Raw genomic sequence first — 23,043 nt, 5'->3', positions numbered from 1 at the left:
CGCGACGATGATACAACCGTTCACGCTCTTCCCAGCGGAGGCACCGACAGGATGAGTCTCAAAGCCTTTCTCCGCAACCAACTGGTCATCGCTCTCGGCTGGAAAAGCTGCGGCCCGTGGTTATCAAGAAGCGTGAGCGCACTCCTCCCCAAAAGGAGCGGCGCTCTCCTGTTCCTAAGAAAAGTAAATTTATCGTCCGACCCGACAAGCCAAAGAGTCATCCTAGAAATTCACCACGCAGTAACGAAGCCCTCGGATCGACTCATCCCAATCCCGTTCACAGTCTGAAGTGATGTTATCGATCATGGAGATTGAGCTCCCCATATGGACGGAAAAATTTCCTTCTCTGGCGACATACGATGGCTCGATGGACCCCGACGATTACATCGAGAACATTGATGCTATGCTCGACTACTGCAACGTCAAGGGCGTAATCAAGTGCATACTGTTTCCCACGAGTCTTAGGAAGTACGCGATGGCATGGTACAAAATCCTCACCCCTGAGTCTATCCATTCCTAGAGGGGCCTTAAAACACAGTTTACCAGAAACTTCACCGCCTCCCGACAGCATCTAAAGATCGAGGCGTTATTAGAAGCAATCATTTAGCGGAGCAACTAACCCCTTCGAGCATACCTTGAACGGTTCACTCGGGAGGCTATCCAGGTTCGCACGACTGACCGCATGAAGAGGTACTTGCTCGAGAAAGAGCTGCTTCCTGACATCGACTTCAAGAAAGCAATTGGTATCGAGACATCCCATTCACTGGACAAATTCCTCCTCAACGCCCAGGCTTATATTCAGTATGAGGAGAAATAGGCTTCCAACAGTGCTCAGGATTCGAGGAATCGAGAAAACACCAAAGGCTCAAAATATGATGACCCCGCACTACCTCAACGAGGCGGGAAAAAAGTAAGAGAGGATAAATCTCACGACTCTCGCGAGCACAAGGGGCCATCCGGTTGCTTCATTGAGTATACTTTGTTGACCGCTCCCAGCAAGCGTATCCTCGCCGAGTGTACTAATGTCGAGTTTAAAACAGGTTATCTTCGATTTCCTAAGGCTACACTATTTAAGCCAGAAGTCGACAAAACCAAATATTGTTGGTTTCAGAGGAGTCAAGGCCACGTCACCGAAGACTACGTCCACCTCAAGGATCGATTGAGACCATGATCAAGGAAGGTCGGCTGAAACAATACACCAAGCGGGGTGAGGCTCCCTGACATAACGTCCACGTACCAAAGAAGGTCGAGGAGGAGAAACCCTCTGATGAAGTTGGCCCGCTACAGGTCGCCATGTGCATCTCTCGACCTGAATATTTATGCGCCCCCGATGAGGCCAGCACACCCTCGTGTGCTCATAGCATGTTGGAAAAGTTCCCTTCCTTTATGGTTATATCGGGCGGAGGACTCAACAAGCTCACAATAGGATCGGCGAAGAGGAAGTTTTATAACTGATCGGCACGAAATCGAACTAGAATGTGACCCTCAGCAGGTTCCGGGAAAAGTCTAAGCTCATCACCTTCTATCTCGAGGAGCTGCTCGGTGGATCTCCCAACTTCAGCATCCCCTTCTCATAAGAGCAAAAATGGCAAACTTTGACGTTCGCCGCGCTTTGGTCGACCAAGGGAGCTTCGTCGATATCATGTAAGTCCATCAATTAACCACCCTTCAGCTCTACCACACTCATTTGACACCATATGTGAGGTCCGATCTGCAGGGCTTCAATGACACGTTCACTAGACCATAGGGCTACGTCGAGCTGCTCGTCACCTTTGGGGAATAGGAAACTGCCATACAAATCAAAATTTGCTTCCTGGTCATTAAGTGTTCGTCTCTGTACAACTGCATCCTAGAAAGACCAACTATGGCCGAACTAACTGTCGTGCCATCCACGATCCACCTCAAAATGAAGTACTACACCAACAGGGATCGTGTTGTCACCGTTCACGAGGACATCGAGGCCGCAAGAAAATGTTTCGACGCAGCTACCAAAGGGCATAACTTTATCATCACAACTTCTAAAACTATCAAGCCGACTTAACTCGTGGACAAGCCAACTCACCAAGATGAACAGAAGTTGTCACCCCACGTTGGCTCTGTCTACCTTGACTTCCGCTTCACCAAGGACGGGCTAAAAGAGAAGAAGAGACAAGATGGAGATGTCTGACCAGAGCCAGAGGGTTCACCGACACCCACTGGTAACAGAAATCCTTTCCATCTTGTGTGCCCCATTCTTGACAGGGACTTTGAAATCATCCTCCTAGGCGATAATCTAAACAGAGGTGTGAAGATCGGAACAGAACTTTTCGACCTGGTAAGGAAGCAACTCATGGCTTGCCTGAGACAGAATGCCGAATTTATCCGCATGGAGCGGTGCCGAGATGTCTGAATTCAACCCTGAGGTTGCCTGCCACCAACTGACCATTGACCTTGTCGTTAAGGCATTAGTTCAACGTAAGCGTAGGAGTAGACACTCCCCCGAAAAAACTAAGACTCCGGAAAAGTTAAATTTATTTCTAAAATCCAATACACAACTTGAATGTCTAATGTTGTACTTGTTAAAATAAATTAATAGAAAATAGAGAATGTGTGTTGATTATACTGATCTTAATAGGACTTGTTCCACTTCTAAATTTTGAAATATAATATTAGAAGGAGCGTAGGGGCAACAAATTCTTTAGATGGTGTGATGGAGAAGGATGAGCTTCATAAGGAACTCATAAGGACGGTTAAAAGAATGTAACTAAATGAAGATTGAGAGAGTGTTGTAGTTGCATGTGATGTTGTATCGAGTTGTGCTAGGCTTGTTGGCGATGTATTTAGTGTATGTTACTACAATACACATTGAATTTAAAATAAATGAATGTCAATTTCTGCTAACATTTAAAAACACATGTGCACAATGCACACATGTGTACTTCATAATTAACATATGTGCACACTTTCAAAACATTGTATCTCAATTTGTATTTAAGACATTGAAACACACAAAAACACAAATAGTTAATAAAGATAATTTGTTAAAATTTCTATACTTTTCTACTAATTGCATTTTCAAATATACATGTATATAAAATTTAAATGGCTGTCATTTTGAAATGAGAAATGCTACAAGTATACCAAAGTGTGACACCGTATCCATTTTACACCGTAACTGTAAATATCATTTTCACTTTGGCTCAAATTTCTATGCACCATAAAATAATTTTAAAAAGAAAGTGAATTGGACCATATATACATACATACGGTGTAATGTCAAAAATGAATGTAAATTTAGCATTTCTCTTTTGAAATAGAGGGAACAGCAATACTTGATATTTGATATCGATAAACTTTATTTTTTATTTAAAGATTTTTTTTATTATGAAATATGAAATTGAACTTTATCTTTACATAAGTACTTTTTTTTTTGGTCAAGTACTTTATCTTTTACATAAGTACTTTTTTTTTTGGTCAAGTACTTTATCTTTACATAAGTACTTTAATCTTTAAAGATGTTCTTCTTAATATGCCGTTTATAGATTAAATAAAAAATAAATAAAATGATATAGTTGCATTGCTTTAAGTTTGTATCTCTGAGCCACTTTCTTTTTTTGGTACAATATCTCTGAGCCACTTTTTTCTGGTACAATTTCTCAACTTCACCACTGTCTTCTATATTCTTTACGTATTCTCATTTTCAATATCAACTTTTTCTCAGAATGGATTATCATATAACTATAGCTTGTATGTTTCCTAGATAGACACCATTGTCAACCAATTGACAAATAATGATGTACAGATCCACCAAAATTCCGCCCTGTTATTTCCCAGGATGGAAAAGTAGGAGCTGGGTTACTCAAGTAACCAGCAGAAAAAAGTTGTACCTAGCTTAATAGCAGTGTAAATTGTGATACAACAAATGTTAGGTAATAACCTGAACTTCATTTGGTAAAGCGTATGCTGACGAATACCAGATGCCTCACGTAATATATATCAGTGGGAGATGCCCCATGCCTGTTACTAGGAACAGTAGAATACTGCATTATTCTGCCCCGGATATACTGTGCAAATTGTGAAGTGAATAAAGACTGAGTTATGAAGTTGAGCCAAAGTTCCAAACAAGCAAGCAAAGAATTTGCTGGAACACAGTAGCGCAGCAAGTCTACCATGAAGAAGAATGGCCAAATTCCAACGAGGAATTCTGATACTCAAGTGTGGTGTGCCATCCAGGGGAACAAATTGATCCTACCAGCATCAAATATTCTGAGAAGAAAAAACAGAAAGCTTATCATAACAATAAAACCAAAGATAAATGGAACCACTAGTCTATATATAAATGGACTATTGTATATGATTGTACCCTTAAGCCATGAAATGTCGGAAAGGAAAAGAAGGTAAGGTTATTGTCATTTCGGAGAGCCCGATACCTTTTACTGAAATATACTCCAAAATGTAAAGCCATATTGAAAACTTCATCTTAACGTTACTGGTCTTATTATTATTGGGTAGAAAACTGATTGCATATACCGATATACTATATCAGAGTTGTCTTTGACCAACTGCATTTTCAATCTCTCTTTTTTTGCCTCACACTCGGTGGATTAGTATGCATTCTGTCTTAGATTCTGAGTTTATGGTCAAATAAATGTTCTAACTTCAAATTGAGCAAGTTTACTTCAGGTGTCTAAAATGTGTGATAAGTTAGAACAAGAAAAGGTAAAGTATCTGAATAAAGGAAACAAATTAAGAAACTGAATTGATCTGAAAGAACAACTGAATCATGCAAGTGTTTTTTTCTGATATAGTTTTACATTATCAAATATACTCTGCGAATTACAAGCAGTGTATTATTAACAGAAAAATAAAAAACTCTTAAACACAGCATATTTCTTAATATAAATGTTGCCTTCACAATTTGGCAACAATAATTGATAGCTAATTTCTTTAATCATGTTGCATATCAATGTAAAAAAGTAACTCAGGGAAGCTAAACATGCATTTATACAAGTTAAATCTATGATTCAAGCAAATTGGTAACAGCAATAATAAAGATTTGTCAAGAGAATGGCCTGAAAGGAGGGAATGATCACCAAGGACCAAATAACGGAAGCTTTTAAGGCATGGACACATCAAATCTAAGAGTTGCGGAAACAGGGCAATTCGTAACTGTTATATTTTTTCGGCTACTCTATTCAAAATTCTACTTAAAGTCATATAACAGTGCACAGGTCTGCCCATTGCACGACGCTCCCAACAGGTGGAGTCTGGAGAGGGTATATATACAGTCTTACCCTCACAGGTGGAGTAGATGCATGCAAGTGAGGGGAGGATATTTCTAAGTTTTGACCCCTACAAGGCATCAACCATACTATTCAGTATTCACTAAGGCTTTGATATAGCAATGTATATTCAAGCCAAAAAAAAAAGGAGATGAACAAAATAATCACACAGATCATGAAAGAAAGTACCTTCTTATTTACAAATAGTGCAACAACAATTCAGCTGAAGTATATCTCAACCTGCAGCTTTGTCCCAAGTGAACATCACCGAAAATATATCTGCATTATCATACATTTGACATATTTAAGGAATTAAAAGAAAAAATAAGTAAGCCAGGATAAGATATGTTAGGGACAATTCCAACTCAGGAAGTCTTGGCCATACCAGCAGTTAAGAAACAGACCTATACTTGAACAGTTGGACTAAAATCCAGAGGTAGCAAACTTTAATGTCTATACCCGTTTACCTTTGCTCTACTTAAATGAAAAATGTTTCCCCTCTTAATGTTTATACCCATTTACCTTTGCTATAGTTAAATGAAAAATGTTTCCCCTCTTAATGTCTATATACCCGTTACCTTTGCTCTAGTTAAATGAAAAATGTTTCCCCTCTTAATGTGTATCTTTTGTTACAAGCTTTTTGATCTCTCTTCTATTACAAGCTAATACTATAAAAAAAGCTCTAATACTAATGAAATATAAAAAAACAGTAAAATGACAAATCTTTCAATCCTAGGTATAAAATGTATTGTGTGGGCATCATGAAATTGGGTACTGCAATACTCGTACTCACACATGTACCCTTCAAACTCTTTAGGGTAATTACCAAGATCCATTTGATGGATAAAAATCCAAATCATTGTGGGAATTTTTTACACGTTTACATTGTGTTTGGATTCAATTGGCATCCCCAATTTCGTTGTAGAAATTTCCAATTCAGAAAAAATTAACAAATTTGGGAGTTATGGACTTCCGGTTAATTCAGCTAACTCAAACATTAGTACATTATCCATTTTGTGAACCTGGAATCATAAATCCTCCATTACCCAGTTTGTGAATCTGGGATCATAATCCTCCTGAAAAATAACTTAGGCCTTAAATGGATGAGAAAGAAAATAACCTGTATTCACAATACTCTGGCCATGCACAACGAGCTTTCCCATAATCCCAATAGCAATCCTCATTTCTTAGAGGTCCACGCTTAGCTATAATGACATGATAATTGGTGATTATCAGCTAAATTGGTGAAATTCGTCTACAAATATTATGAAATACCTTTTGTGATAAACTCTGATCTTGCTTCAGGATGGATATCACGCCACATCTCAAGCCATAATTCCCTCATTAACACTGATGATCTAACAATGTTCCTGTGATTTGCTACAAGAATATAGTGTCAATTTACCTGTATGTAAATTTTATAGTATTACACTTTGAGTTCTAATATCATAATTCTTGCTCGTCCATAAAAAATAACAGCAATACAAATTTTTAGTTTATTAAGAAACTGATAATTAGTGACAGATAAATAACCTTTTTCTTGGGTTAATGCATAATATTTAACTAATCTTTTCACCACTAAATATTTAATTAAAATTTTTGAAACCTAGAGCATTCGTTTGGTTCAAACAAGTGGCGGAAAGGAGAGAGTTTGAGTTTTAATGGAATGGAGGGGAATGGAGAGAAGAGATTTAATTAGATATTTTGTTAGCTGAGACGAAGAGAGGGGAAGAGAGGGATTTTAATATAGGGAAAAAGTTTATATACTTTTTCCGTTATAATTTTTTATAGTATATTTTATGCAAGGTTACTTTAGTCAATGTATTTAAATTTTAGGTTGAAATACAATTTAGGCCCTTAAACTATTTTTAAGTTTTACTTTGGTCTCATAAGTTTTTTTCATTTTATTTTGGACTTTTAAGTTACAAATGTTAGACACTATGGTCCTTTAAGTTTTTTTGTTCCATTTTGGTCCCTTAAATTATAAGCGTCAAGACATTTTGGTCATTTTGTCAGTTTTGTGTCTGTGTCAGCCAAACGTTTCCTATGTTTCTATCTTTTTGTTGAGTCAAACGCCTAATCACCAAAACATAATATCCCTTAGGAAACACTAGAGGGATTCATAAAAAAAGTGGCAGAAAAGGTAGAGTGTCTAACATTTATAATTTAAGAGACTAAAATACAACCCAAAAAAAACTTAAGGGGCAAAGTACCTAATGCTTGTAACTTAAGAGACTTAAATAGAATGAAAGAAACTTAAGCGCCCAAAGAATAACTTAAGGGACTAACAGTAGTTTAACCTAAATATTAAAAACTCATCTTCTCTATCCTCCAAACTCCCAAGTATTGGAGGAGATCCAAAAATAAGTGAGGAGGAATTCGGCTCCACTTTCCACTTCTCAAGAAAATTGAGTGAGGAAATTTAAAATTGTGTCCCTATTCTCATCCCCTTTATTTTCTCCCAACGAAACACTATTCTTTTGCTAATGATTATTGAATGAGTTCTTTAAACGGTCATAAAACTTTTTAGCGTTGACTTCTAGATTGAGTCATTTGGTTGACAAAATACGTATACATTCAATTAAACTTATCTATGTAATCATCATATCTACTTGGCCTTATTTTAGTCATAAATTAAAGCATTAGTTAGTCCAAGACAACTAAGGACAAGTCATGCATGCACCTTTATCAAGTTCCCAAACTGCTGTCCTCTTTCCTGGAAGACTTTCAGAATCTTCATAATATGTTATGTACTTAACCCTAGGAAATCTAGTCATGTTTGGAACAATATCTTCTCCATAGTGATGTTCCACATTCAAATCAATCTGTACATCTGAGCCATCGTGCTCTGACTGAAATGTTAAAACAGATAAATAAATATAAACATTGCCATACAATTAACAACGAATGCAAATAGAACTAACTGAAGCCAACAAAAAACAAAATGGCATTATAAGAAATATCAGACTTGAAAAGATAAAGATTAATTTACTTAAATCAAAATCAAAATCAAAATATAGCTTAAATCTTATGGCTTCCCCTTTGAGATGCTTATTGAAGGAAATTGTTGCATAAGTAACTCAATAAAATGACTGAGAATATACTTAGCAATTTCAATAACCTTTTAGACACATCATAATGAAGAACTTACATGATTCTTGCCTCTTGATGCTAGAGCAGTGCCATGACACACGAATACAAAAAAAAAAAAAAAAAGTAAAGAGACGAAGGGGTTTAAAGGAACAGAATAAGCACCGCCAGCAACACATGAATCCACTGCAGACTTAATGAATTGTAAAGCAAGTTCCAAATTATCTTCCTTACCAATATAATTATTTTTTAGTGAATACTTATTATAGGCTTAGAACTCAGGTTCACACTCCCATCTATCTCAGAGACTTAGACAGATAAGACATGCAACATCAAAAAAACAATCTAAGTCCAGACAAACATCAATAACCCATTTGCAAATCAATTGGACTTAGACAAGAATACCTGAGGAGCTCTTGTGATGTTCACCTTTGGACCCAGCCAGGTTTTGCACCAGGAAAGGGAGTTGTATGGAACCTGTACAGAGTTGGTTTTTATGTAATGTAATTGGGGTGATGGGATGATCAGTATATCATGAAAAAAAGTAATGGAAAATAATTTAAACTTACCGTTTCATCGCCACTTATAGCTCCAGGGTTCCCTTCAACCAGATTCCCTGACCTGACAGTTAAGACCACTTTACATATAATATCTAGGAAATGTACAAATAAAAACTGTAATAATAGAACCACTTCCCCACTATACATACTTCATAGTAAAATTTTCATTAATTTGCAAAATTAACGGCAGATATTTAACTAACAAATCGTCCCTACCCCCAAACCCAACAAAAAAGGATGATGACTGATAGAAGCTAGTTTAGATTTTGTTCTTGTAACTTTGTAAGAACTGGTTATGATGAAATGGCACGTCAATGACATAGGTGATTGTAGTCAATATTTTGAGAAGAAAAATATGACTCATTAATGAGATGACAAGCAATAAGCCAATATTTTAAAGGACAACTGCAAATAAGGAGCTAGCAGTGTCATAATATAATGCACACAAACTCAATTATCAAGATGAATGTTAAGTTGTTGTACTTCAATAATTTTCATGTATTGTTTAAGGGTTGAAGTATATCCTGTAAAAAAATTATGCTTTCAAATTAAATTAAATGTATCTTACAACTTATATGCTTCTCTATGAATCCATCATACACCTTCCCTTTTCCCTTGAAAGGTAAAAGACCAAAAACCTAGAATATAAAAATAGAATAGGAGGTATTTTTCCAGGGCCCTAGAAGAGGCACAAATATAAAGTGCAGAAGAGACAGATATTTGTGTAACTTTATGCAACATGATGACAAGCTCCTTGAAATACAAATACAAAACGAGATACATAGATAGTAACAGAATTTTCATTCTGTTTACTACTGAAAAAAGCCATCACTTCTAAATGAAAGTTACCTTGATACTAGAGTTCCTTCATACTCATAAACGACATCTGTAATGATCCAGTTATCTGGGTACGGCTTGCCGCTAGGGGCAAAGTAGTAACCAACCTATTTTGATAGTTATGAAGCAAAAATGTCATTCACAACAGCGCAATATCTCATAAGATACCCGAGAGACTTACGATGCATAAATAAAGAATCTTAGTATACAAGAAAATATTGAAAAATCAGTAAGAAAAAGAATTAATATAGAAATGATTGGACGCTTGGCCTTATTTTTTATGAAGCTCCACAATTTAGATGTGAGAAATGCAAGTTATTGAGGTACCAATAAGCCAGTGTCACCCTTATACCACTAGAAAGTATTCAGTATTCAACAATGAGCACAAAGAAGCAAAGATCAGAATATAGCATATATAAAAGGTCTCTCTAGAATGTAGAATGCTTCTGACTGGTTAGCACAGAGGGAAACAGGGATGATTGTTTTGAAATTGTCTATACAATTTTAAAATAGTTGAATTTTCCGAGAGGCCGGAATAATCTTTCATTATTGCCACTAAATATGAAATGTTTCTATATTTTGTATTTCTACTACTGGCCTCTTCTTAACACAACTAACTATACTGAAGAAAATGAGTAAGGTAAAGGGTAGCAAATAAACATGAAGGGGAGTGAGTATAAATGATCAAATCACAAAAGTACTAGTGATGTGACTTAACCAAATATTCCATACTAAAACCAAACAAAAGACATTGTTTACATATGCAGGTGGTCAATATACATAAGCCCAATATTTGCAACTTCTTCAAAAAAATAAAGAAATTGAAATAGCAACATCAGACATGGTAAACTAAAGCAAAACTGACAGAGCTCTAAACTAAAACAAGTTACAGAATGGGGCGCAAAGAATAACATAGCTATTTTTCAACTTTCAACACTTCCAAGTTCGCGAATTCAGATTTTTTTTAACTAATATCAAAATTAATTTAAATGAAACTCTTTAGTATTTGCGGTTGTGGTTGGGTGGCACTAGAAATAATGCTAATGTACCTTTGTCTTTGAATTACTGCCATAAATACAGAAGACATTTTTTATCGGTGGCCGGTCCCAAGGTGTAAGTGGATTAAGAACAGGATCACCAAGGTATGATCTGAAACATTAAAGCATTCAATAACATGACAATATACAGAAAGCACAATAAAGTTGTGTAGCAGTAAGATTATATGTTCAATCAAACGACTTTTTTCGTATGTTTAATCTTTGAGCTGTTAAGATTCTTAAAAATAAATAAAAATTAAAAAATATGCAACTCCATGGTAGCTGGATGCCCATATTTTGCATTTAGCTTAAGAAAAGATAAAGTTTCTGAAGTCTCAATTTTTGGCACTTCATGTAGAGTGATCAAAATGTATGATCAACGTATATTCTAATGAACACTTATTGATATAACACTCACTTCTCTAGCTGGTACAAGAGCCTCTTGATGTCTGGGTCATAATCTTCAATTGCCTTGAAAAAGGAGCCATCTGCTATTTCACGAGCTGAGAAAGATAATTGAATAGGTAGGCCACATTCCATTCCGGACAAGTTGGTCTCCGGTATTTCTGAAAACGTGGGATATGCATCAAATCCTGCAAGCAGACGATACAAAAGGCAGATGGGGACCATTAGCACCATAACATGATTGGTCATAGGAAAATGCAAAAGGATCATCAGTCTCACCACGGCTTGAGGGAATTTCAATGTTGATTATCTTTGTTGGCCATCCAGAAAAGTTTGACTTAAACTCCTCCTCGTCACAGTGATATGTATGCGTACCACCTACTTGCCGTCCTCCAGAAAAATGCTTCCAATATTTATTATTTGTTCTGCAGTACTTGGAAAAAGGCATCATCCACAATGACGAAGAAAAGGAGTTGAACATCAACCGAGCTGTTCCCTGGTACCTTAAAAAAATTATTATAAGCATGAATTAAGATGGGAACAAACCACATGCGTAATATTAAGCATGGAATATGTCCAAATCATTCCATTTATTAACCAATAGCAGTTTGATGTTTATCTTTGAGTTGATTATTGTCGAGATTTGGAGGATGATAAAATAACAAGGTACTATCAGTTCAATCATTCCTGACAATCAGGCAGGATGCAATAATGCACAACCATGAACTCAAGGTACTGTCAGTTCAATCATTCCTGACAATCAGGCAGGATGCAATGCAAAACCATGAAATCAATCTGCTATTTTCTACAAATATCCAGTTCCCTGTTTAGAGTAGTGTTTTCTGCTCACTTTCTATATGAATGCATGATGATGATACCCAACTGTAGAAGGTTGTGTCATGTTGAAAACTTTCTATCAACAGTCAGTGCTAAAAGAGTTTTGAATTGGGTTGAACAATAAAGGACTTAGAACTTAGAAGTATACAATGCTAAAAGGTAATATATGAAAGAATAACAGACAAATGATTTTGGACAGCATAAACCTAGATAAATTAACAGACAAGCAAATCCAAAAGAAAAGTAAGGTCACAAAAATTAGAAGGTAACCTCGGATACTGGAAGACCAAATGTGAATCCAGAAAGTGTTGCTTCAATGGTTTCAGTTGCACCCAGAAGGGGAGCTCCTGAGACAACAAATCAGGGAAGGAAAATTAGCACATTAATATATAATCATCAGAAATACCATTTAGCTGTCAAAAATGCACATAAGTCAGTCATACCAACAGCAAAATAGGCATGAATGTGTTGATCCAGCCATTCGTTATAATGTTTTGGGGCAATTTCTAGCTTCAACCACTCTAAGAAATAACGAAAAACATTATTACCCAATGAATGGGCAAAAACTAAAGATGGGCCCCCTCGAAGTTTGTAAGCGGTCTCAAATGTCAATCTGCAAAAAGAAACACAAATTGAAAAAAGTAAATATCCTTGTTGCAATTAACAAACCAATTTCATCTAACTGCCAGCCAGACATTTTGAGCAAAACAAAACCCCGCTTTGACATGGAGAATCTATATTCTGGTGTACAGATATTATTTGAATTTTCCCATGATAATGAATTCCACAAAAAATTATAGACTAAAAGACATCATGTGTAATTTGAACATTTTGCCTCCTCACAGAAAAAGATTGTAAAACAGGATGATAAACTATTGAGATGTGCCTTTCACCTTCAATCCACATTAAACAAATATGGATTATTAAAATACCAATCACCAAGGTTGACAAAGATGCGTCATCATGAAAAAACTAAAGTCATTAAGAATTCTCTTACTTTCAGATGATACTAGAATCTAACTCTCAAGTACTGGCTGTATGACTAATTTACTACGTCAATGTAGTGACCTTGTTTTGTTTAAATATATTGAGATCTTAGTTTGTTTAGATGAGGGGTGAAAAAGCAATGGGATGGAAACAACTTCCTTCTTTGGGAGTTCAAAGATTGATGAAGGGGAGGGAATGTGGGACTGGGGAAAACTATTCCCCTTCAAACACTTGCTCCCTACAAATTGAGAGACTGGTGACTGGATTTAGGTTTTATATTGTCTTAGAAACTAAAAGTTGTTGTTTAGCATTTTCCCTGTATATATGGTTATTTAAACAAAGCAAGCTTAGAGTAAAATTTTAGGATTACAACCTTCTGCTTTGTTCCCTCATTAATCATTGGAGAATTTGGGGAAGTAGTTATTTTCAATTCCATCAGCCCTTTCTATTTCATGCAATTATCTCTTAAACTTCCGTTATACTGCCGAACAAGTATAATATTTGTTTATGAAGTCTGCGTAGATATAAGTATGCAATTTTACAGACCATGCAGTTAGATTTATGGGTTAAATAAGTTTTTGGTCCCTATAAATATTGCAGTTTTCATTTTTAGTCCCTCCCTACCTTTACAAAAAAAAACGTTGTCAAAACCAGCTAAAATCGTTGCCAAAACCCAGGAGGGACTAAAAATAAAACTGCAATATTTATAGGGACCAAAAACTTATTTAACCCTAGATTTATTACTACCAATTACACGTTTAGGCAAACTTTCAAGCAGTGGAAAATTAATTGTTGATCATAAACAAACTGGCCCCTTACCAAAATGTACAAATCAGCAAAATGAAAAATTATTAATGTGTCATATATATACACATTGTGATAGATGATCTAGTTGGACACTACAATGCCTACTGCAATTTTGAATACAATTCGTGACAAACAATCATTCTATCCATATAATAGCAGACAGTGACAGCAAACTAAGTGAGCCAGATGCAAAGATGTAGAGACATACTTAAGCTTATGAAAGTAGAGGTCTCGCTCTTCAAGTATGGACGGCGAAAGTCTCCAATCGTAAGGAACAGCAATTATTGCATTAGCTTCTATGCCAAATTCAATACACCACTTAATCCATTCTTTCCATATAGAAGAAAGAGGTCCTGCAAATAAACAAAATACATCATGAAACATAACGAATGAAGCACGGACATGGGACACGACACGGACACTGATACGTCGGCACTAGTAATAATTTGAAAAAATGAGTAAATTTAACGTATTCACAAGTGTCGGTGACGTGTCAGTGCCTAATACCGACACGGACATGCCTTTTTTCCAGAGAGGTGTCGGTGCTAAAGAGAACATAACTAGGCCAAATACATGATAGAAACACATTTTAGAAATGAAATAAAGATACAAAACAAACCTGTTATATAACCTGGATCAAGTTCAGTAATTCCTGAAAGACCGCTATCAGGACGTGACTTACAATCAGGATGATCTGTCTGGTTGAAAGGGTCCAGCAACATGCACTTAAGCCAGCAATTCACAGCAGAAAGAAGCTGCAAAAGAAACAAATTCTCATATACAGTAGTCCTAACTAGTAAGTGCAAATAAATATGCACAAATTCTTTCAATACATTGATATTCTCGCAAAAGAACATTCACAATCTACGGCTACATCCACATATAGAAAATTGTAACAGAATTGATAAAACGGTAACTATAAGAAGACAAAAACAATTCACTAAACCGATTATCGAAAATATAATTCTCGCGTTCTAAGCACATCAAGATTCAATCCTCACACATAAGAATGCAAAACAACGTGGAAAACGAAAAAACGAAGTGCGAGAAAAAGAGAATTGCAACGTACTTTCGTAGTGTCGAGCCAAACCAAATCGAGAGGATTGAAATCGAGCGGAGAGTAAGGACAATCAAGAATAGACCAAGCTCGAAGCTGCGTAGACGCGAAGCCTGGGATTATAATACCGGAGAGCTTGGAGTAGTCGAGTTCGGCGGCTTCGCCGGAATCACCTCCGGCAACGGCGAGAAGCGCGAGGAGAACGGAGAAGCAGAGAAGCGGTCTGTTCGGCATTGCGGGAGCGATAGAGAGAGAGAGAGTGTGTAACAAGAATGAAAATGTGAGTATGACTCTGATTGGATAATTAGTTAATGGTTACTTATTGTTACCAGTTGGGAAGTTGTGAATAGTAATTGAAAAATCAATGTGAATTGATTATGGCTTTTTGTGTTGTGTTGTGTTTGATTTGACCTTTCTTGGGTTTGAAAGTTTAAGGGTTTTTTTTTTTTCTTTCTGTGATTATATAATATATTCGTCTTTTTGTTTGATCTAGAAAGAGGGAAAAGTGGGCGAAATGGGCAGGGAAAAGTTGTTGGGGGCTGATTGGGTGATGAGGTTACGTCGCTGTTGTAAGACTATTTCTGCAAATGGTACTCTTATCATTCCTTTTTTCAAGGTTGATTTCCGTTTTTGTAAAGACGGACAGAAAGAACATCACGGGACTTACCATGCTAATCTTTTCTCTTAACTATTAATGTAAAATAAATTTAGCAACTAAAGAAAAGAAGAAGAAAATACATTTGTCTCAAAAAAAAAACTTAAAATTTAAAATTGTACAAGAATTGAATGGATAAATAATGATGAAATAAATTCTGTCAAAATTTTTAATTAATGGCACGTTTTATCGGCACCAGACTCTTACTGTCCTACCACACTCACATTTATGTAAAATTAGAATGAATACATCAAATATTATTAAAAAATTGAGTGTGTAAAGTACAAACAACCGTACATGGAACAACTTAGTGTTTTTGGATTGGCGGTAAACAGAATTGATTTTAGCAGAATTGAGTTTGGTAGAATTGATTTTAAAATAATTGAGTTTAGCATAATTATTTATGTTTGGATACATTTATGTAAAATTGAGTTGAACAAAAATTTCAGTGTAAAAATTACCCAGAATCAATTCTAAAAGTAGAAGCTACAAATTTTAGCTTCAAGTTGAATCAATTATGGAAATAGAATCAATTCTACTTTTGATAAAACAAACACCTCAAAATCACTCAGAATCAATTCTACACCTCTAGAATTGATTCTGGTTCATCTAAAAGTCGATTCAAACCTGCACAAACAATTTATTTCATAAGGTTTTCATTTTAATAACAATATTTGCTAGAATTTTTAATGCATTAAATATTTATGTATTTTATTCGGTATTGAATATGCATAGTCAATTTTGTATGTTTCAATTGGATTATTTTATGAGTAATTATCTCAAAAGTGAGCAAGTGTGAATGCAGATATGAGTACTTTTATGTACCCACCCGGTCTTACATCTTAGAGTTGTCAAATTGAAATTTATGTTGAATAAAATGATCAAAGGATGAAATTCATGATCAAAGGGTGAAGAACAAGGGAACATGTAGTGTTTTATTTGTGAGAATTTTAAACGTCGAGGATGACACAAAGGTCTTTGTCCTGTGAGGTATCGTCTTGGTGTTACCTTTGTATGGCATGGGGGTCACCCTTATAATAAGACACGTGCACAATGTCATTATCCCTCCACCTGTTGTGCAGATTGAGTCGTACCACAACTTCTTGAAAAAGAGATGGTCAAACAGTTTCTCTTAGTCATGGGAGAACGATTATCACTCTTTAGGGTTTCCTAAATCTTGGTCTTAAGACCTTTATAAATGTTTCTCTTTTAATGGGAGAAAGGACAAATCATTACACCCTAAGCACAACGCCTACATACACAGTCTCTCACCTCACGCGAGTTCGCCCTCTCATACCACCGTGAATATCATAAACATCACCACACAAGACTTCTCGTCGTCGTGGGCAAGCTCTCTCTATTATAAACCTACTAAGACTTCTAAGTATCCTCTACCCGTGTAGGAGTGTCACACATACCTTGCTTTTTGACAAGTACAGTGTCATCCACTATGGTGCCCCGGTAAAACTAACTTGGGTCACACATTCCTTTACAACCATTATACTCACTGTCACCCCCGCTCTTGTACTCAAACACTCTCAGTCATAGTCAATAAGAGAGCAATTTCCTTTACGCTGGATGACACTAGGGGATGCAATGATGCCAATGTTAATGTCATGGGAGAGATGTGTGACACCATGGATGAATTGTATCATCAAAATCTAAATCTAAAGGAGAGCGTCATCAATATCTAACAGCAACAACAAGAGATCAGTCCTTATACACTACTACGAAAAAAACACGTTTAACTTTGATTGGATATGAGGTGTTACTTTGATTTCATACATGAGATAACGAAAGACATCATTAAAAATGCACCATTTTACCTCTCGGTTGGAATTCCACCGACGGGAAAGGTGTAATGGTCATGGGTTTGATACTCAACGATGACTTTTTGTAATTTTTAAATGGCGAAAAAATACCTTTCCCCTTAGTTTTGTCATTTAACCGAGAGAAAATATACAGTTGAGTTTATTATATCTAATGTGAGTTGCTTATTTCAAAAAACTCTAAATAAACATATAATCTTTAAAATTGGTTTACAAAATAATTATAAGAACAATTATGTTATATTTGAAGAACGACTTACAGTAATCGTAAATTTTCGAGCATCCTGTAACTCATAATTCATATCTTATTCTTTAAGTGTTAGAATTTCGTTTAATGTTTCAAGTTCTTCATTCAACAATTTCTTCTCTACTAATTCACTGTACAAACCATAAAATTTGATGTTTTGCAAAATGAACAAGTATAGAAGAAAATTGAACAAAAACCAAAAGCATTGAGAAAAATTTTAACCATTAAAAAATGGAAGATGAATGATGAGTTATGGAATGATAAAAATATATAGATTGATTAGTGTAAGATGTTTTTCAAATACAATATAATTTTTCATATTATATTCAAAATCAATGTAATATGTTATATGTTTAAAAATAGGTTAGTGAATAAACAACCGACATTATAGATATAATAAACTCAATTGTATTTTCTGTCACTCTAATGTCCTCTTGACATTTTCGAAGAAACAATATGAGAGTTACACAAAGAATCACAAAAATAACATCTCGGTCTTAATAACAACAACTAAACAACAACATATAATTTTCAAAACTTTGTTAAGTAGAATAACTAAACAACAACAATAAATAACAACAATAACAACAACATATAACATTCAATCTCAGTCTAAACAACAATAAAACGACATTCAACAACAACTCAAAAAAATCGCAGTTATAACAAAATTACAACAACTTCAACAATAAACTTATTACGTACTTCTCAATAAAAAAAACATGTAACATTCATTCTCAGTCAAAACAACAACAACAACAACAACAATATTAAACCTATAGGTTTTAGGCTCTCAACAACAACAACAACAATAATATTAATATAACATGAGTAGTGATATTTCACGTACCAGATATGTGAAGAAGTAAAATAAACTATTACAGACTTTCTTTTTGGCAAGTATCGAACGAGAGCCCTAAACACATATCATCTTTGTATGTCCTTATTTTTATGAGTTAGAGAAGATATTGATATGGAATTATGATATGATGGCAAAGGAGTTGAGGATGATATGCATTTAGGGATCTCGTTGTTAATAGAAATGATAAACTTCGTTAGGACTCTGGGTGTGTTATTTTAGGCAAGTGAAACTGATAAACTATTTCACCTCCGTTGAAAATTATAACTGAGGTGAAAAGTCGTGGTAAAAAGTGACTTATTTTTTAATTAAATTTAAAATATGAAGAAAAATGCCACTTTAAAATAAAATAAATCTATATAAGAGTAAACTATTTCACGTCAGCTAGAAATCACAACTGAAGGGAAAAGTCTAACATTTCACGCGGTGAAAAGTGGCTTATTTTTTAATTACAAATAAAATATGAAAGAAGGCATAACTTTAAAATGAAATAAATTATTTTAAAAAAATAAAAATATAAAATGCAGTTGTTATGATATAAAGTGTATCCCTAAGTTAGTTTCCCCCTCGATTTTATTACAAAACCTAGAAAATAGATGGTATTTTTTATTTAAAAAGATTAAAATGCGGCGCACCAGGAATTAGACCTTGTTTATTTAATGGGTGAGGTGAGAGTTTTGTAATAAAATGTATTATTTATAGTATTAAGAAGAGATTGAAGTATTGGATCTCCAACCACATTGAAGCATGGTCCTTGAGGGACTAAAGTTTCCCTCTTTGGCCAAGTTTGATGGACACGGCGATCCTTATGAACATGTCTCATTCATCAACACACAGATGACCATCATCGGAGCAGCTGACTCCTTGAAGTGCAAATTATTGTGTGACGCCTTCCGGGATTCAACCTTGCGATGGTATATGGGTATGTCCCAAGCTTCCATTTCCAGCTATCAAGAGATGGTGAAGAAACTCGTGCATTATTTTGTTGTCAGGAATTATTGGAAGATGTCCACCACCAGCCTATTCAACATATCATAGGGTCTCTCAGAGTCATTGAGTGACTATCTTGCCCAGTTTAATGAAGTCATCATCAGGGCGGTCCCTCCAAACCAATAAATGTTTGTGGGGGCATTCCAAAATGGCCTCAAGGATGGACACTTCAACGAGTCACTCGCTCAAAAGCTAGCTATGTCGTTAGCAGAAGTGATCACCATGGCAGAATGTTAAATAAAGGGTGAGGAGAGAAATGCTTAGAAGAATGAGGGAGACGTAAAAGTGCGTAATACAAAAGCCGAAGGTTCACACCACAAAAGGAAGAGTAGTTATACCTCTTCCATCAAGGACAACATTGTATTAAAGAGAATATGCAAGACGGTAAAGAACTTCACGCCTCTGAACACTCTTCGTGAACACATATGGCACAAGGTTCTTCACCTACACAACACCAGTTCGCCTACAGCTCCGAAAGTATGTGATGAATGTGTGAGTGCACCTTCATATTAGATGTTTTGCATGATATAAAAATTAGGATATTTTAGCATTTTGGTATATTTGACGGTATCATCTGAGTGTTAATGTGCATCTTTGTATTAGGGAACTTAATTAAAACGTATTTAGAAAAGGTTTTATGCATCAAAAATCATATTTTATGTGAAAAATAGGTTTATATGTCGACACATAGATGCTATGATTCGACACATGTGGATCATTATTAAAGCTTGTAGGCTCTGTTTGCATGTGTAGGCACATGTTGTAGCTTCTGTCTGCATGTGTCGACACATAAAGAAATTTGTCACCTATGAGTTAACACATACAACTTATGAGTTGACATATGTACTTGAATTTTAAAGCAGGTAGCTTTTGTTTGCATGAGTCGACTCATAAGACTCTTTAAGTCGAAACATAGCATAAAATTTACTGTAATGTGTCGACACATTATATACATGTGTCAAAATGAGTCAACAAATGACTTTCATATTTCAACACATGTGTGAAAATTTTTGAAATTTTGTATCCTTTTCTAAACCTCTAGTTTTCTTTTTGCCTCCAACTTGCACACATATAAATACCTCATACATACATCATTTTAAAGTCGATGAAACCATAAACATACAAAATTATTCTTCATCTTCAATCTCACATCTATGCATACACACAAACAAATTATACATAATTGATTAGTGCATTTTGATGCATGTTCCTTTATGTTTGTACTTAGGCATTTATTTGTTTTGCTTTTCTTATTTGTATATGTTATAATGTTTTTCTAATTTAGTTTATTTTTGGTTTAATTTCATTTTCGCACTTTATTTTCACCATTAGCAGTCTGCACTAAAACGATCATAACTGGAGTTCAGAGTATCAACAATATTAATTAGTTTAAGTTAGTCAGATTTCTAAATCTGTTTTTTCTCTATAAACCTGTTGTTTCCTATTCTTTAGGTAAAAGTTATGTTTCATATTCTTTAGGTAAAAGTTTAGAACTTGATTAGAGGAGAATTAGTAGGAGATTTGTTAGCTTGATTCTCTCCTAAATTAGGTCTAACAGCTTGTATATTTATACTGACAGAAACTAATAACAAATTATCAATTCCATATACAGTATCATATCTCTATATGGTATCAGCCGGAAACGATCCAACGTCCTCCCTCTAATTCAGAACGTCGTTCCTCACCCTAGCTCCCACCCTTGCCTCCCATGGCCAGTGAAAGCAGCTCCTTCTTCTCCAACCCCTATGAGCCATCCAAACCCTTTGCTTGTATCACTCTTATCAGTGTCACCAAGCTTCTCCCTACCAATTATCTTAATTGGAAACTCCAAGTTGAAGCTCTCCTTGATGGCTATGATCTCCTCAAATCCTGCCTATCAGACATGGCGCCGAAAGGACCGCCTCATCTATGGTGCTCTTCTCACCACTCTCTCCAACGAGGTGGCCTCCTTGGTATCTCAGACAGCGACCTCTCATGATCTCTGGACCCTCCTCAAGAACACCTATGCAAAACCATCCCGCAGTCATCTGAAGCAACTAAAGGAGCGTCTCCGCACGGCTTCCAAAGGTACCCAATCCATCACCACCTATATGCATTCGCTAAAGCAAACAGCCGATCTACTTGCATCCCTTGGATCTCCTATCCTTGTTGAAGACATGACTGATCATGTGTTGCGCGGCCTCGACGACGGCTACAGAGCAGTCATTGATGGTGTGAATGCAAGGGACACCCCAATTAACTTTGATGACCTCCTTGAGAAGCTAATTATCCAGGAACTCTCCATTACTGTTGCTCAGAGACAGACTCATGCTCCACTTACAGCCTTGAATGCTCAGGCTCGGCCTAACTCCACCAACAAATCTCGATATGGGCAATTCTCTGCACAATCAAATCAACACAATGGCAATCGCAAACCGTTCCTAGGTCGATGTCAGTGGTGTAATGTCAAAGGACATGTTCTATCTCAGTGCCACACCTTCAAGCAGCAACATCCAGGCGTCCCACCGCCCCCTCGGGATCATACTGGACAGAAGCAAGTCCATACTGCAGCTGCTGGTCATTCTCAGAATTATTTGGTTTACAGTGGAGCCACGCATCACGTTACCAACGATCTTGGAAATTTGGCCCTTCATCATCCGTACACTGGCCCTGACTCGCTGTTTATGGGTAACAGTTCAGGTTTAAACATCTCTCATTCTGGAACACTTTTACTTAATGATTTATCCCTGTCTAATGTTTTGTGCGTTCCTTCCATGAAACAAAAAAATCATCTCTGTTTCTAAACTTACCTCGTAAACTAACTCTGCTGTTGTTTTCATGACAAACTCTTTTCATGTGAAGAATATGCAGACGGGTCAAATAACCCATAGAGGCTCATGTGTGGATGGACTTTATCTCTGGCCCGCCACTCCCCCATATGTCCACACCGTCCGCACGGAATCCGCTACATCATGGCATCATAGGCTTGGGCATCCTTCATCTTCTATCTTCAAATTCATTCAACAACATTTTTCTTTGGGCTCTACTAAATTCCAACAATCAGATTGCAACTCATGCCAAATTAGCAAAAGTCACAAGCTTCCCTTTCATGAATCTACTCTTAAATCTTTTTATCCATTAGAAATAATTTTTTCGGATGTATGGACTTCTCCTGTTTTATCAATTGATGGTCTTCGATACTATTGCATGTTTGTTGATCATTTTACTCGCTATATTTGGCTCTATCCAATGAAACGCAAATCTGATGTGCAAACTATATTTCCCAAATTTAAATTACTCATTGAAAATTTCTATCACCACAAAATAAAAATCTTATACACAGATAATGGTGGCGAATATATTGGTCTTCGTCCTTTTTTAAGCGATCACGGCATAAGTCATCACACCACCCCACCTCATACACCTGAACACAATGGAATTTCAGAACGCCGGAATCGTCACATCGCTGAAACCGGTCTCTCTCTTCTCCATCACTCGGGCTTGCCCCTCACTTATTGGCCTCACGCCATGACCACCGCAGCCTACCTCATAAATCAGCTCCCAACTCCAATTCTTGGGTATCAATCACCCTATTCCAAATTGCTC

The 23,043-nt window shown here is 36.1% G+C and overlaps 1 protein-coding gene across 4 annotated transcripts; it reads right to left on the bottom strand.

The window, feature by feature from the left end:
* Positions 1-3,583: 3,583 nt before the first annotated feature.
* On the bottom strand, positions 3,584-15,470 carry LOC131635322 (phospholipid--sterol O-acyltransferase). 4 transcript variants are annotated; one of them, XR_009293794.1, is made up of 17 exons: positions 14,891-15,470; positions 14,441-14,576; positions 14,030-14,174; positions 12,471-12,640; positions 12,298-12,374; positions 11,470-11,686; positions 11,204-11,378; positions 10,798-10,897; positions 9,761-9,855; positions 8,921-8,972; positions 8,757-8,828; positions 7,945-8,113; positions 6,537-6,641; positions 6,382-6,466; positions 5,451-5,540; positions 4,410-5,331; positions 3,584-4,245 (listed from the first exon to the last, which is right to left on the bottom strand). XR_009293794.1 is itself a non-coding variant. In XM_058905943.1 (16 exons), the coding sequence occupies exons 1-15, from the start codon at positions 15,110-15,112 to the stop codon at positions 5,459-5,461; spliced, it is 1,902 nt and encodes a 633-aa protein (XP_058761926.1). In that variant the 5' UTR covers positions 15,113-15,470; the 3' UTR covers positions 3,584-5,331; positions 5,451-5,458. The 4 variants fall into 4 exon arrangements, 2 of the variants coding, with proteins under 2 accessions (XP_058761926.1, XP_058761925.1); XM_058905943.1 differs by having other exon boundaries at positions 3,584-5,331; XM_058905942.1 differs by lacking the exon at positions 4,410-5,331.
* Positions 15,471-23,043: the final 7,573 nt, after the last annotated feature.

This window comes from Vicia villosa, unplaced genomic scaffold (assembly GCF_029867415.1).
Source record: "Vicia villosa cultivar HV-30 ecotype Madison, WI unplaced genomic scaffold, Vvil1.0 ctg.001464F_1_1, whole genome shotgun sequence".
Taxonomy (NCBI): domain Eukaryota; kingdom Viridiplantae; phylum Streptophyta; class Magnoliopsida; order Fabales; family Fabaceae; genus Vicia; species Vicia villosa.
Note: the sequence above shows the minus strand (reverse complement) of the source record. Positions and strands in the feature narration are given on the sequence as shown.